Source organism: Ptychodera flava, chromosome 17, assembly GCF_041260155.1.
Source record: "Ptychodera flava strain L36383 chromosome 17, AS_Pfla_20210202, whole genome shotgun sequence".
Taxonomy (NCBI): domain Eukaryota; kingdom Metazoa; phylum Hemichordata; class Enteropneusta; family Ptychoderidae; genus Ptychodera; species Ptychodera flava.
Window position 1 is genome coordinate 12,832,349 of NC_091944.1, and position 15,034 is coordinate 12,847,382.

The following is a 15,034-nucleotide window of genomic DNA, read 5'->3' on the forward strand; positions in this document are numbered from 1 at the left end:
GCCACTGAGGTAAAATCTCCACTTTGGGGGTGGGAATGGCAGGGTGTTGTGCCTCCTCCCCCACCCCCAAATCTTGGAGTGACTAGCGCCACTGTGCGCTCAGCTCTTATGTAGTATTCATCATGATCTGACAGTGAACTACAACTAAACTGCACTCACCATACCAAAATAGAATAGCTTTGCATGAAACAAAAGGATACTTGATCAGCTGTTTCAAGTTATTTCTTTTTCCCTAACCAATTTGAAGCAAATCACATCATTACAATCCATGGTATAGCAGACAGTACTGGAGCATTCAGGTATCTCAACAGTAAGCGTTTTGCCTGGCCTAGAAAATTACACTTCACTTCTCCATTACTTGAAAAATGTCATGTACTTTTTATTAATAAAAAATAAGTAAAGGCAGCAAAAACTTAGTTTCTCAGATACAGATAATTATGTACTGAAATGTTACAAATTCTGGCCAATAATACAATTACAATCACTACTCATTGAAAATACAATAATCGACTATACATGTGAGTGTAGTGAGGGCAGTTTGACACAGAAAAAAGAACTTGTGATGTTACAGGGGCATGGCTCTAGCATAAGGGGCTTGATTCTAGCAACAGTTTGTAAAATGTTGTACCTTTGGTAGATTGAAGTGCATGCTGAGATAGTGAACAATACAATATTCATGTGGCAAGCAGAATATGCGTTCATACACTTTTGCACATGTTTTACTATCAGGCAAGATACTATTGCTAACACTATCACTGATGTTCATGGATGACTTGTGCACAATTGACGGTGTTCTAAAAACACAAGCTGTGACAGTAGCTTGAAATTTTTCTTCTCATTATTCATACGATTTGGAGACCTCATGGCAAAATCCTACAAAATATTAAAGAACTCTTGGTTTTAAGGGATAATGAACAGAGACTACAATCAATATTTAAATCTTAGAATGCTGCTTCTCTCATAAAGACCACAAAAGCCACAGCTTTGCCCTCTAAGAGATAAACAAACGTACTTATTTTTTGACCAAAATGAAAAGTACAAATTTACATGGCAATAATATTCTACTAATTGTTACATACATAAGATTGGCTGCCAGTCAATTAAAATACAACTATGAACTAAAAACTATATAGCCTTCAGAGGGAAAAAACTTCACTGAAACAGAATACAAAACTTAAAATCTGATAACTTAAAATGGCCTGGGTTTAAGAAATTCCTCTCATCATCAATTTCTTATCATAAAGGAAATTCGATCTACTCTTTTCTGATTGCAGACTTTCTGCTTAGCAGGAAGTTCACCTTCTTGGATTTAACTCTACTGATTAGTTACCACATGTTTGTCTTCAATAAGGAAGAAACACACAACAGAATAAACAGTGCAGGCAACATTAAACACTGCATTTGCATATTCTGCAGACCCAAAAAGTAAATCAGACTTTTGATCAGGAATCTTGCTTCTTAAGCAGATAAATTTAGTGATCTAAGTGACAGAAACTCAACTTAATTTTCAAGGTCTTGCTAAGATATTGTGTATATAGTATTTATAACAGAACAATGTAGACTTTAAGATTTTTCTCTGATGCTATGAATACTGTTATATATACATTCAAAGATTTTTTTTGAAGGGTATTTTTTTGTGTTCCTTTTGATTTCACATTTCATATTTATATCTATTGTTATGGACAGCTCATTTGTTGGTGCTTCAAAATCCCAGTAAATTGAGTGGAGATAAAATCAGCACCAATGCCATGCATAAGCATGATTCAATGCATTTCTTGGTTAGTTTTCAACTTAGCAAAGACTTGCCTACAGAGATGACAGCATTTCTCCAAATGAAACATTCAATGACTTGATGGATAGCAACAATACTAAAGAATTATCAGTCGGTTGTCTTACTGCTCTCTATGATGGATTATACAGTGATGCACTACAAACTGAGGCACTGCAGCCGATGGTTGCTACTCCCAAGCCTATATGTATCAGCATACACTTGATGCATTACAAACTGTGGCACTACAACCCATCACTGCTACTGCCAAGCCCACCTATCAGAATACACTTGGAGCAAAAAGAACCAAGTGGGGCAAACTTCATAAGACTTTATATCAGCGGCAGATGGCTTTGAGGCAATTTTTTATGGTACAGTTTCTGTAATGTCGGCTCACTGATACCACAGTTTACTTCATTCAAGAACCAGGTTTCGGTGACAAACTCAGCAGCGAACAGATTTGTTGTGACTCGGTTGTACAAAAGTGAGCTATGCAGTTTCCAAATGACAATGCGTTGAATGGTAAATGACTGAACAGTCAAGTTTGCTGTCTACTCTCTGTAATTACCAGTGCCTTTGTTAAGGATAAGCAGGTAAATGTTACCAGGGTTCCCCAGTCAATATACTGAGGTTCTCCTTGGTTAATTCAGTCATATAGGTAGGAAAGCAGAAATGTTACTGGTGTTTCCAAATCATTTACCACTGATCCAAAACCTCAGCAAAAACACTGATATCTTTGGCATTATCTGCAGACATTGTGATGACAGTCACCTGACATGTACGCACCTTGCAATACAGATTTGAGGAAAAAACCATGATGATGCATGGTACAGAGTCTGAGAGAAATGCAAAACCTCTCCATGGTTGCTGTAGTTGCTTGGATTGTTAAGGGAATGGTAATGGACACAATTATTACTGCTATACACAATGAAAGTAACTCTTAAAGACAACTTCAAGCAGGTTTCAATGCACAGTTTGGAAACCCTGAACCAGATCATATGAACTTTGTGCTTCCCATCTCCTTATAAAGTGCAATGTGTTTTTAAACCATGCTACAAATTTTGTAAGTTGAAGCACAGGTAAAATAAGAGATAAACTTACAAACCCCTATCTACATAGAAAACTAACATTAATTTTTACAGCCAGAGACAGCTGCCCTCTCTTTTGAAATAAATTCATTCTACAACAGAGATCTGAGAGTGTGGTGACTGGCATATATCTCGTACGTGAACCTAGTAGTACCTACATGGGAACGAGCGAATAATTTTGTTCATTCTTGTTTACAAAGGATAAGTTACACTTGAGTACTTCTAGTGATGAACCTATAAATTCTACTTAGCTTGAAATATATAAATTTCATCGGGTTCTGAGCTTTGTACAGTGTATATTATCTTCCTTTGAAGAATTACAGTGCAACAGATCCCTCAAGACTGGGTGCATTCATGTTCCTCCTTTAAAATAGTATATACCTGTGCCAAAACATTCAACAGATTTAACAAAACATGAACAGAAATAAGGATCTCTTACTTATAATACCTCATCACTTTGTCTAAAAACTGAATATCAATGGCTAGGAAGGTAACTGGTTGACACTACAGATAAACACTACTTCTCAATTCTCTAAAAAAGCCTTTGTCAGTCTTGAAAACTGAGCTAGAAATATAACGATAAACAATTATGAAAGTCTATCTTAGTATATATTAAACATTCATTTACAGTGGAACATTCGTAGAGTCCCCCATAGAATGAAGAGACAATATGCCCTTCGTTACAGAATACACTTTGCGATGACCCTTGATAAATATCTTGTCAAGATCTTCAGTATCCATTGCTTCTTGTTAGAAATCAAAAACATTTACTTGATCTATTTGTATAAAATAGTTGACTGCACACTGCTGGTTCTACTGAGTGATGAACCCATGGCAGGAATGAATATTTGGGGTTAATTTTTGGTACAAATAAGTACTGTCTGTTGTAATGGAAAATAAAGAAAAAATGTTGAGACATCAGATTATGAACACCTAAACCTGTAAAGACACTCCTTAGGATTTCCACATTGCTATCCCAGTTGCATAAATAATGCTGTGGTCATATTACGCTGTGGGGAACATAAGGATTATTTAAAAGGGGTGCTGGTACCACCATTGTAAAAGATAGAAATAACAAGTTTTTTGAACAAAATTTTCACCTGACAGTAATCACCACACTGCTTTGAATTAGCATGTTAAGAAAATTTGCCTGGTTGAGAAATACGCGTTGCAGTTCTCCTTGCAGAATTTTCTTTGTTCTGTATCTTCCATGGGGGACACTCAGAGTCCATAAGCTGGTGTTGAGACCAGTGACTATAAACTTGGGAGTTCATATAGACATTTGTGAAATTACAGCAGCAGATCAAATCTGGGTCCTTTCGTGACTGTGATTTCGCCGAAGGGTTCACTTTGGAGTACATCAATTGCATTCTGCTTCTTGAGAACAAGGAATGTGTAGAACTTTGATGCTGCTTGTTTTCTGTTATTCTTCTTGGCCAATTCAGAAAAGGTGATTTGGTCTTGTCTTTGAAGCTGTTTCTGTAGTACATGGATCATCTGTTGCGTCCTCTTGTTCCATCTCTTCTCATCTTGCTCCTCAGTATCTGCATCACCATCTTCTTCCTCTTCATCCTGTGATGCCTCCGGTGACTGAAATACACACATCACAGAGTATGTCAAGCCATGATACAACAAAATGGCAAATACATAAGTACCTTACGACCATAATATGATCACATATGATCACTATGCTTTTTTTGGTCTGTAACTTATGGGGGGCTTGTTGTGCAGCTCTTGGAAGTAAATAAAGTTTTTAATGGCTCATTTTTGTGAGATATAGGTAATGCAGGGTTAGCGGCTATTTTTAATTTCAAGTGTCGGTAAACAATGAGTAGTTTGTTTCGCTAGTGACATATTTTCCACCATGACCCCTGATTTTTATTACTATTTTCAAAAGGAATATTGTTTAAAGTTGCGGAAAGTTTCAGCAAAACTTAAATTTCAATTTTAAGGCACAAACTACCCCATGCAACGAGTACAGAGAAAAACATATGAAGGGTTTATGATACCTCTGCTGTTCCTTGTGGTTCCTCATCTTCACTTTCTGACTGTGGTTCAACACCAAATGACTGTACTGAATCTGGTCCAAATAAGTCATCTCCCATATCTCCGTCATCACTGGAAGGACTGTAAGGCCTCGGTGGAGGTGACATGGTAGGCAGTGGCACTGGCTCTGCACTCTTTTCCTCAGGTTTCTGTTCTTGCCTTGAGCTCTCATTCACCTCTAGTGTAGATTCCTGTTCCCTGACTACTGGTTCCTCTGTCGGGTTAGCAACATTGAATATCTGTCTTTCATTTACTGTAATCAAAGGTACCATTTAAGTAGGAAATCCTCAGGATCAAAATTACTGTAACACCCTCTTGGCAAAGCAACAAGCAGTTTTTACCTGGTACACAAGTTTTGAAAGTTGAAAATTGGCTTTTGGATGTAGTTTTGCGCAACAGCAAAACATCAATTTCAAGATCAGAATAGTACATTCTTGTCCATGCTGGTTTTTTGATAGCACATTTCAGTTCTGATAAAGAGCAATCTAATACATATCTACCAACACACAGAGACTAACATTGAACATCTACGGCAGTTACCATGAACAATTTCATGTTTAGTACCTTAAATGGACTACTTCATTCTGAATCAATAACCCAATCCAATAGCAATATGTCTGGCTGGCTATCTTGTTTGTAATTGCAGAAAATAAACAAGACTGATTTACCTTCATGGACCTCTTCCTCCCTTGGTACTTCTGGTTCCTCCACTTCCATTTTTTCTTCTTCAGGTTCAGTTTCTCCATGTTTAGCAACTACCTTCTGCGTTGTAAGATTTCGTGTGAAAATCTATGCACAAGATGAAAAGAGATTACACATCACTTATTGTTCTTTTTCTAGCAACAATATATCTGCTCCATCATTTGTTGTTGATAACTAGTCACATTGCCTGATTATACACATTTCACCAATGTTGATAGACATAAAACACAAATTCAAAATCATTCCTATGGTTCATTCTGTTTGTCCTGGGATTCCTTTTCATGACTGAATTAAAAACATACACTTACAGATATTTTCTAGATGAACAAAGGCTTCGTGTGAAGCAAGGATTTGTCAGTTACAATTACGTTCTCTCGTACCCTTTTTGAGTTCACATGATTTTTACCTTCAGTAAGCAACTTCCAGCAACTCTTCCTGGCAATGAAAACAGCTTATCCACACCCCCAGTCTCCTTCCAGATCATGAGTTTCTTGGTAGGCGGTGCCAAGTCTAATGTTGATGTAATATCTGTTGTGTCTTTGAGTTGTGCTTTGATGATATCGCCTGACAATTCTTTGACATCATCAACAACCAGTTTACGTTTACGCCTGTGTCTTGTTTCTTTCATTCCTGAAAAGTAAGAGTAATGTCAACCAAAATGCTCTGGTTTCTAATCCTTTCAGTATATTCCCAAGCATCTGCAGACCACTCAAGCCCTATCACCCGAGATAACCATCAGAGATATAGAAAAGGTAAAAGATGGTCCCTCAGAGATATAGAAAAAGTAAAAGATGGTCCCTCTGTCAATACAGCATATCACTGACAAGGGGGATTTTCTGAGGATGAAGAAAATGTCACTCAGCATGTTACATGTATATTCAGCGTCTGAATGACAGAAACTTCAAGAAATTTGGAGTGTCAGACAAAAAGAAGCTCAATGTCTGTCAATTTAACAGCCTCACTACATACTTATGTCATCATTTTACACAAGCTATACAGAGGCAACACTATAAACAGGTTTAAGTTTCAATGGTGAAGCTACATGTTATCTGTATGTGATCACATACACCAGGTTGGAAGTACTACTAGTATTAGCAATGCACGATGCGTATCCAACAAGTGTTACACGGTTAACTACAGTAAGACATCTAAAGGTACAAGATAGCCCAATTATATTTGTATGTAATCAGACACACTGGCTGAAAGTAATATTAGCAATTCCCAATGCTTGTTCAACTAGTGTTACATGGCTTGCTACATGAAGTAAGACAACTCAAGGTAAAACGAGAGTATCCCTTTTAAACTTAACTTTTTCACATAAATAATGCAAAATGAAGGGAAATGATAAAACTTACCTGTCACATCAATTGGTTCAAGAGCAAATGCCTCTTCTTCATTTTGTACCAACGTTGTCTGATCTGCTGCAGGAGGTGCTGGGGTCGGAGGTGCCGGGGTCGGCGGTGCTGCAACTGCTGCTGCCATTTGTTGATCGGGAGTTTCCTCCGGTGCAGTTTGCACGCTGACCTTTTCCCCTATGGGATGATAATATTCCAGTTTAAGTCAAAACTTTGTACTAGGTCTATCAAAACCAATTACGTCATCACAGCTAAAGGCAACCTTTTTCAGAGCTGCCTTATTTCAAATCCTCTATTACTTACTGTATTGCCCCTTGTAAAGTCAATTGTAACAGCATCACACTAATCAAGATCACAAAAGGGCTGAGAATACACTACAAATATATTTGTTATTCAATAAAGGTCACTGATGGCAAAAATGCCTAGTTTTTCATAGGGTTTAATCAAAAGGGGTAAAATAAAATCACAAGGAGTACCTTCTTTCCCCGGTGATTCATCTTTCTTCTCTGATGATTCTCCACCCAGTGACACTTCAGTTCCAGTGATTTCCGGCTGCTCTTCAAAGAGATTTGGCTCTTCTAAAAATCCATCACCTGAAAATAATATCCAATATCTCAGTAGGTTTCCAGAGTAACACCACTGAATTGAAGACTCAATGACATTTGACAGCTCTTTGAACATGATAAGTCCATTCCTTTCTCTACATAGTTTTGTGATAAAACTGCTTCTTTGAAAGAAATTGTACAAAATTCAGACACAAAGCCTTATAAGTTGTCAGAAAACTATTTCAAATTGTTATACAAATTTAAAGACAAATCTAAATGAATTTCAATTAAGATTTCAATGAATGTCACAGATAACAGATGTCATACCATGCCAGTCAATCTTTTCACAATGTTGACAAAGATACTCTAGTAGTCTATACTCTATTAGATGATGGTATCCCTAAAAGTACATAGGTATTTTCAGTTTTTTCACTGCATGTACATGGAAAGGAGCAATCTGTGCCCCATTCATAAAAATTTGAGGAAAGACTTGAAATTTAAGTGGGCAGTTTCATCCCATCATTGATGCAATGTTTGAAGTTCTGTTTCAACCTGTATCACTATCAAAACATGAACGTGTGATTGCTAAAGTGTCCATGGAGACCAAACAGCAACACCTTTAGGCTGTTCTTTTGAAAGCATACACTCCATGTCACATAAATCAGGTGATATTTTGCCTTTTTCTAAGGTAGCAATACCACCAGAAACAAAAGCCAATTTACACATTACTACACTGGGATTACTATCACATATATGGACAGACGCCTTTGCTTGCTATATTTAGGGTTTATGGTTTGTGCTTGATTTCTGGGCTTTGAACAACCTTTACAGGGCAGATTTAGCTTGAACTGCACAATTTACACAATGGCATAGTTGAGTAAAAACAGTTTTCAGATAGCTGCCATTCAAGCATCCAACACGTACCTAAGATTCCATCTCCCATACCCATTCCCATCCCACCACCAAATCCATCATCTTCCAGAGGTTTGTCATAGCCAAGGTCCATGTGCTTATCAAGGGAAGCATCAATAGTCGTGTCTTTCTTCTCACCAGCCAGCATCAGGTGGCTTTCGTCTCCGGATGGCTTGTACAGGGTTTCTTCCATGTTTGTGCTTTCACGTAACACTTCACGGTCATCAAAAGGGATGTCACCTGAAACCAATTGGATGAATTTGAGTCAATTGTTTGCAAGAACAGGAGACTAACACATCAGTCAGGTAAGGTTGCACTTCTGTGGTGATATACACTACGATGGTTACATTACTTACTTTTAGGATTTTACTGAAGAATTTTAGTCTTTGCATTTTATGCAAATTGCTTTTACAAAGTGAAAGGTACTTCCATATTATTCCTATAAACTGTATCGACATAACCTCATACAGCAAATGGGAAGCCGACAAGGCACTTACCGAAGCCATCATCATGTCCTGCTAGTGTGATATTTCCAAAGTCTTCTTTCATGGTGATTTCTTCTACTCGACTTTGGTTCATTGTAAACTGCTTCTGGATATCAATGTCACTGAATAAATAAAATAAAATGTGAATTATTCTATGATTATTGCATGTCAAGGGCTAATATTGTATTATCCATTTGATATACAACAAACACAACAGACTTGACTAAGTTGTAAGTAACTTTAGGAAACCAAGGGAAAGGCTTTCCCAGACAAACATTGTGTGAATTGTGTATATTGAGAGCTTTAACCTTGCAGCCATACGTACCCTGATGGTTTAACCCCTTATCCTGTCAATACACATTTCATCATCAGGCAAAGTAAGTTAAAATGTGAGGTATAACCATGTCTAACAGTTTAACAAAGACTTTTAACAAATACTATAAACAGGATTTTTGCTCATTAAACCTGCTATTACATATCAAGCCAAGTTGGTGAAAATATGCATATGTTTTGGCTAAATGCTGCTTTTTACTTACTTTGCAGATGATAAAGTGATAGGCCTGGCAGAAAAAGAGTTTAAATTTTCCACTAACCTGTAATCTGGTACCGGTGCATCAAAATCATGGAAAACTTCTGGCAGGGTAATGGCAGTGAAAGCAGCCTCTCTGTTATCTTCTGGCAAGTCTACAACTCCTGGCCTGAAGGCCATTTTGATCTTGACAAAGGCTTCATTGCAGTCTGCCAGCAAATACTTGGCTTTCCGACTGTGAATGCGAACAACACCAAGCAGCAAGTGGCCTGATGTTCTGAGTGCCATCTTGACCTGAGATTAAAAGCAACATTACCATCCATTATTATTACACCATCAGGCGGTAGTGTTTTCCTTCAAAATTATACACTTACAGCCTTGAATCGGCATAAATTGAATTTACAATGTTGCCATTCCAAGAGGCCCTCAACATTTCTTCAACAATACAGCAAAACTTTCACTTGAACATACATGTATTGCTCATGATAGTTTTTCAACTCCTCTGCTTATGCCATTATATCAACAAATATTACCATAAAGTTTAAAGCTGATACAGTGACAAATAAAGAGTAAGATGTTGCAGAACTAAAAAAATTCTGACAAATCTGCCTGCACCTCAGAAGGATACAATATTACTTTCTCTGATCTGTGAATGAAGTAGACAACTCACAGATGTACTCTTTACACACACACACCAGTACATGATACAATACAAAAAGATGGCTAGACATAAACTGCCACAATGTATCAATGTCTATCTTTCGATCATTCCATTTGCAATTTTTTCAGTATAGTAGAGGTGTTTGATGTAAGGCCAAAGTAATTAAATTCTTTGTTTTGCGTCCCCACCCGCTTAGGTTTTTAAGGTTTTCATGAAAAACACACACAGTGTTTTTGAATAGGAAATTCTAGGACATAACCGCTTAGCTTTTCTGAACTAAAATTTTGTTACAATTTTTTATGTGCTGCAATTAAACTACATTGTGTTAATTTTCTTGTGTGTGTTTTTCAGCCGCTTAGACGCGTACCTTTTCCCATTTAGAGTGGACGCAAAACAAAGAATTTAATTACTTTGGCCTAAGTGGCTGGAGTCAGGTAGTCTCGCATGCCAGACCTCGAAACCTGCGTGCGGCGCGAGCGGCGAAGCCGCGAGCAGCGAGTAACCGCAGGTTACGAAGTCTGGCTAGAACCGACGTGCTATATATACTGTCCAATAGAATGCTTCGAAAATCGGCTGGATGAAAGAGTACATCTGTTGTTTATTCATGAATGTAGGTGGAGCGTCAGTGTTCTCCACAAATAAAAAAATTAAGTGGGTGGCTAATTTGCATAATCATTTGCATAATATTAACATAATCATTTGCATAATATTTACATATAGTTTGTGTTCAGCAAAAATTGACAAAACAGGGTACTCATGAAGCAGAGCCCCTCCACTGATTTTTTCAAAATTCAGTACATCCTTAAAGTTGCATAAGCTTGTTTAACTCAAATAAAGAAAGGTTAGGAGAGTAAATATACCGTTAAAGTTGGTAAAACTGCTCAGATCAAAGAAACTATTAAAAGATGTAAAACAATGAGATATCGAAGTTCCCGTGACAGCATCGCATCGCTAGGAAAATACTACGTTTTTCAGTACGTTTATCAGGGTTCTCTGACAATGCGCACCCCCGGTACCAAAATAGAAGAGTCCCACTCTGATGTCATATCCGCCATTGTTTACGGTATATTTTCATTCACGCACGCGATCTGGGATTCTCTTCACATGCATTTTCATTTGTCTAAAGCAAGTAACGCTCCATCTGTTAAGAGTTTTTACTGCTCACTATAACAATTTTCATTGCTATGTTGCTGTTTTCACAAGATACTGACCGTTCGATCTTGGAAAGTTGAGTTGCTTTTACGTGCAGCCAACGCATGCCGGTGCAGTGACAGACAGTTCCGTAAGCTATGCTACGCTGTTGATCGGCAGCATACATGTCTTCGCGTTCCACGTTACTTTTTATTTCAAGATGTGAGTCAAACAGAAATTTCACCAAATTGCCACTTCTGTATCTAGGGAATGTGTAATCAGTTTGATTTCAAATTTTTCGTCAATTAAGAGCAGAAATCGTCGCTGACTTTTGCTGTCTTTTGACTATGGTTTTATATCAATTTTTCTGTCCTTTACAATTTCTTTGGATGGGTCGGTGGAGTCAAGGGTTGAACAATAGCGTCGCGGGCCGCGACGCTGTTTTGGGCTGGGAGAACCCTGATGATGGTGTTAAAAGAATGTGTACTTTCTTGGGGGGAAATTCGGCAGAATCAATCGAGACAACACTTAGATCTTGATGCGACCGCACAGTTTATTGTGTCACCGTCCGGGTGGCGGGACGGTGATTGTGTGAATGGGTTGACAAGTCGGTCGAGCTTCTTTCGCGGTCTTTCTTCCGCTATGGTCGTCGTGACATATCTTGACGAGGTATTAAAATGACAAATTCACACATACAACAACAGCAAAATGTGCCTTATTGATTTAAATTAACACCTTATTGAAATTCAATACAGAAACAAACAAAAGCACGGCATAAAAACATTGCCGTGAACCAAACCCGCCACCCCAGAACAAAGGCTGACGGTGGGTTTCAAAAGCATGGGCGGCCGAAAATTAAACTGGGCGGCGTAGATTTTATCTGGGCGGCCGTGAAATTAAAGTGGGCGCACCGCCCACTTAAAAGGCGCCGTGGAGAACACTGAGCGTCTAAAAATAGCCTTTTGAATTTGACTGAATGATTGTGTCATTCATCCAGAAATGTTTCATTCGAAGTAAACTGCCTTACGTTGACCTCAGACAGTACGGCTTCATGAAATCACGGTAATACGCTATCCCCAGTAACCATGATGGAAAAAAATCTGCAAAAATGATCTATGCCGTCGAAGAAAGTGGTGATGGACAGCCTGAATCCGAAGCAGGAGGTAGCCATGACAGATTATCTGGACGGAGACGACGCTTCTGTGGATTTGCCGACAAGATATGGCCAATCTCTAATTTTAAGATTGCTCCGGCCTTGCTTCAATCACCAATGCTTGCGATTGCATTTTGTTGATCGTCGACATCCTCTATGGAGTTTGCTTTTTCGTTTTGCTCCGTTCAAACGAAGCTCAGATTTTGGCCCCATTCAACTGCCGATGAGCTGGTGGTAAATGGCCTCACAAATAAATTCTCGCCGTAGATTTTCGCTTGAGTGTTTTTTCGGCACAGATATGAGAAACGTGGTGGACAAGTACAGTGAAAATGCGTTATGGCCGTCTGTACGCGGTGGTCCAAAGTTATACTTTTATTAGCATAGGAAAGATAGCCCACTTTTGACGTCATCACATTCCTGAGCAGTTGGTTCTTGCCAGACCTCGTAACCTGCGGTTACTCGCTGCTCGCGGCTTCGCCGCTCGCGTCGCATGCAGGTTCGAGGTCTGGCATGCGAGACTAGGAGTCAGGAAGCCAGAAGCCTCAATATTTTTATTTTGTTTGCCACACAACAGTCATTTTATGACAGCTCATTTGTAAATGAGGCAAATTGAGACGTCAATGGTAAAGATCAAGCAAAGCCAAAAATCTAAAATAAGCACCCACCCTTGAAATAATCTCCCATGGATGTATATGTAGATGGGCCTATTTATCAGAAAACTATGATAATTGCAATGCCCTTGCCATGATTATATGAGACATAAATTTTTCATTTTTAATCGATACAAATACCAAATCATAACATACCTTAGGATGAATAATGCTCTCCACACTGCTTTCGACATTAGTTTCAAATACATGAGCCTTTGTCAGTTTTTTGTCCCAGTGAGCAGCTAGCCATATCCTTGCCAATGGACCTTTCTTACTCAGCACAAAATGGGCATAAAACATGATGGCCTTTGTTGTGTGGTCCTTCTAAAACTACAAAAATACCAATCCTGTATTGGAATTAAAGTCAATACAATACCAGTTAATACAAGGTACACGACATGCGCAACTGTGATGTATTAGTCAAAACATTACTCTCAGAACATCCCCCCAAATAAAAACATCAATTTTTTTTCAAAGTATGAAGTGAAGTAAATTTATCACACACAGGAAAAAAAATGTCCGAAAGACTATTATACACTTGTCCTCCACCAGCTCTGACCCTAACTACTTGGGGTTGGAGATGTTACAGATTTGTGGTTAGAGATGTTGAAAAGCTAAAACTTAATTTTCAGCAAAGCCTAGGAACATTTACAGAGATAACAACAGCAATGCTATATGGAACCTGCATAGAATATATGCGAGGTGATGTGAGTGGCACATAATTATTCAGCATAACATGGCTGTAGAAGGACTGATATACAGAAATTCAAATCCTAAAATGATTAAATTTTAATTCATTAGATGCATTTTAACAATTGCCTCATCTTGCAACTACATACTGTTTCCGGTTTTCTGCCACATCACACCAAATTACATCATTTGATTACCTATTTTATCGAGCCTGCTCCTTCAGTTCAGCCTCAGGAGACAATAATTTGTTTACTGGCTATTGCCATTAGCATCATTCCATCAATTGACACAACAAAAACAACCTTATGGCTTGCTGACAACTGCTTATGAATTTACATATTGTATGATCAGGGAGGACAATGTACATCGCAAGTCTGTTCACATGCTATAGTATTACTACTTCTACTACTACTACGTAATATATAGGTCAGTGACGCTGTCTGGCTGCTCCACTTGTTTTGACGTTTCCGACATAAGCAAAAACAATTCATTTACTGGACAAAACGCTGTCTTTACTGACAAACGACACCTTGATGGGATAATTTGCACAGAAATCACGATCTACTGAAAAAAATGGCAGATATGAAATTTAACAGGAACGATTTTTACTCTTGCTTTTGTTTATGATATCGCACTATTTGGTATGCTCAACCCTGGAAATATGTCATCAGGGATAACCCCTAGTATCCACGTGTGATCACTCTTATTTGGTTGGGGAGAAATGTCTTGTTCAGAAACGACTTACTGACGTTATTCAGGTGTTGAAGTCTCTAGAAAATTTATATTATTTTTTTTAAATACATCCATTACAACACGGTAACTTCGATATCAATTCCAGTGTGTAAAGCGCATAAACGGATGATGGCAAACGTTTCTCCCACAAAAATAGCTTTTTTGGAACATCATAAACTTTTGGTCGGAACGATTTAATTTCTCGTGCATAAAATCACAAAATGGAAGAAACTGTCAGTGTATTTAAGACAGCATCATCGCTTCTGTAAATACACATTTTGCCACAAGAATATCCGGAACAGGTACAGTCGGCGTTTACACATTACTTGCACGATTGCAGAGCGTGTGAACGATAAAAATAACCTTGATAAAATCTCCAAAAGATGCATAGATTTACCTGGAAACGGAACCGAAAGGGCACTTCTGGCCACCTGCAGGAGCTTCCGGCGCTGTATGTCAACGATTCGAGGAGCGCGACTTAAAATATAGCTAAAAATATTGAAAATTCCTGTGTGGATTTCGGACGCGTACTCCACCAAATTAGTTCAAAATGGCGTCCTTTTTTTGTTTCCCGCCCAAACACTCTT

The 15,034-nt window shown here is 38.3% G+C and overlaps 1 protein-coding gene across 2 annotated transcripts; it reads right to left on the reverse strand.

The window, feature by feature from the left end:
- Nucleotides 1-354: 354 nt before the first annotated feature.
- LOC139115475 (double-strand-break repair protein rad21 homolog) lies at nt 355-15,019 on the reverse strand. Of its 2 annotated transcripts, none has more exons than XM_070677595.1 (11): nt 14,845-15,019; nt 13,182-13,372; nt 9,495-9,724; nt 8,914-9,023; nt 8,429-8,656; nt 7,436-7,552; nt 6,960-7,136; nt 6,011-6,234; nt 5,571-5,691; nt 4,866-5,116; nt 355-4,446 (listed from the first exon to the last, which is right to left on the reverse strand). In XM_070677595.1, exons 2-11 carry the CDS (start codon nt 13,323-13,325, stop codon nt 4,147-4,149), a joined length of 1,902 nt encoding a protein of 633 aa, XP_070533696.1. In that variant the 5' UTR covers nt 13,326-13,372; nt 14,845-15,019; the 3' UTR covers nt 355-4,146. The 2 variants fall into 2 exon arrangements, with proteins under 2 accessions (XP_070533696.1, XP_070533695.1); XM_070677594.1 differs by having other exon boundaries at nt 4,866-5,155; nt 14,845-15,017.
- Between the last annotated feature and the right edge of the window lie 15 nt (nt 15,020-15,034).

Bases quoted from the DNA above. Each gene is read 5' to 3' on its own strand.
- LOC139115475 (XM_070677594.1), bottom strand. From the start codon at position 13,325: ATGTTTTATGCCCATTTTGTGCTGAGTAAGAAAGGTCCATTGGCAAGG. The intron at 7,553-8,428 runs GTACGTGTTGGA...TATTATTTTCAG, and splicing joins TATGGGAGATGGAATCTTAG to GTGATGGATTTTTAGAAGAG. The intron at 4,447-4,865 runs GTATCATAAACC...TGTGTATTTCAG, and splicing joins AACCACAAGGAACAGCAGAG to TCACCGGAGGCATCACAGGA.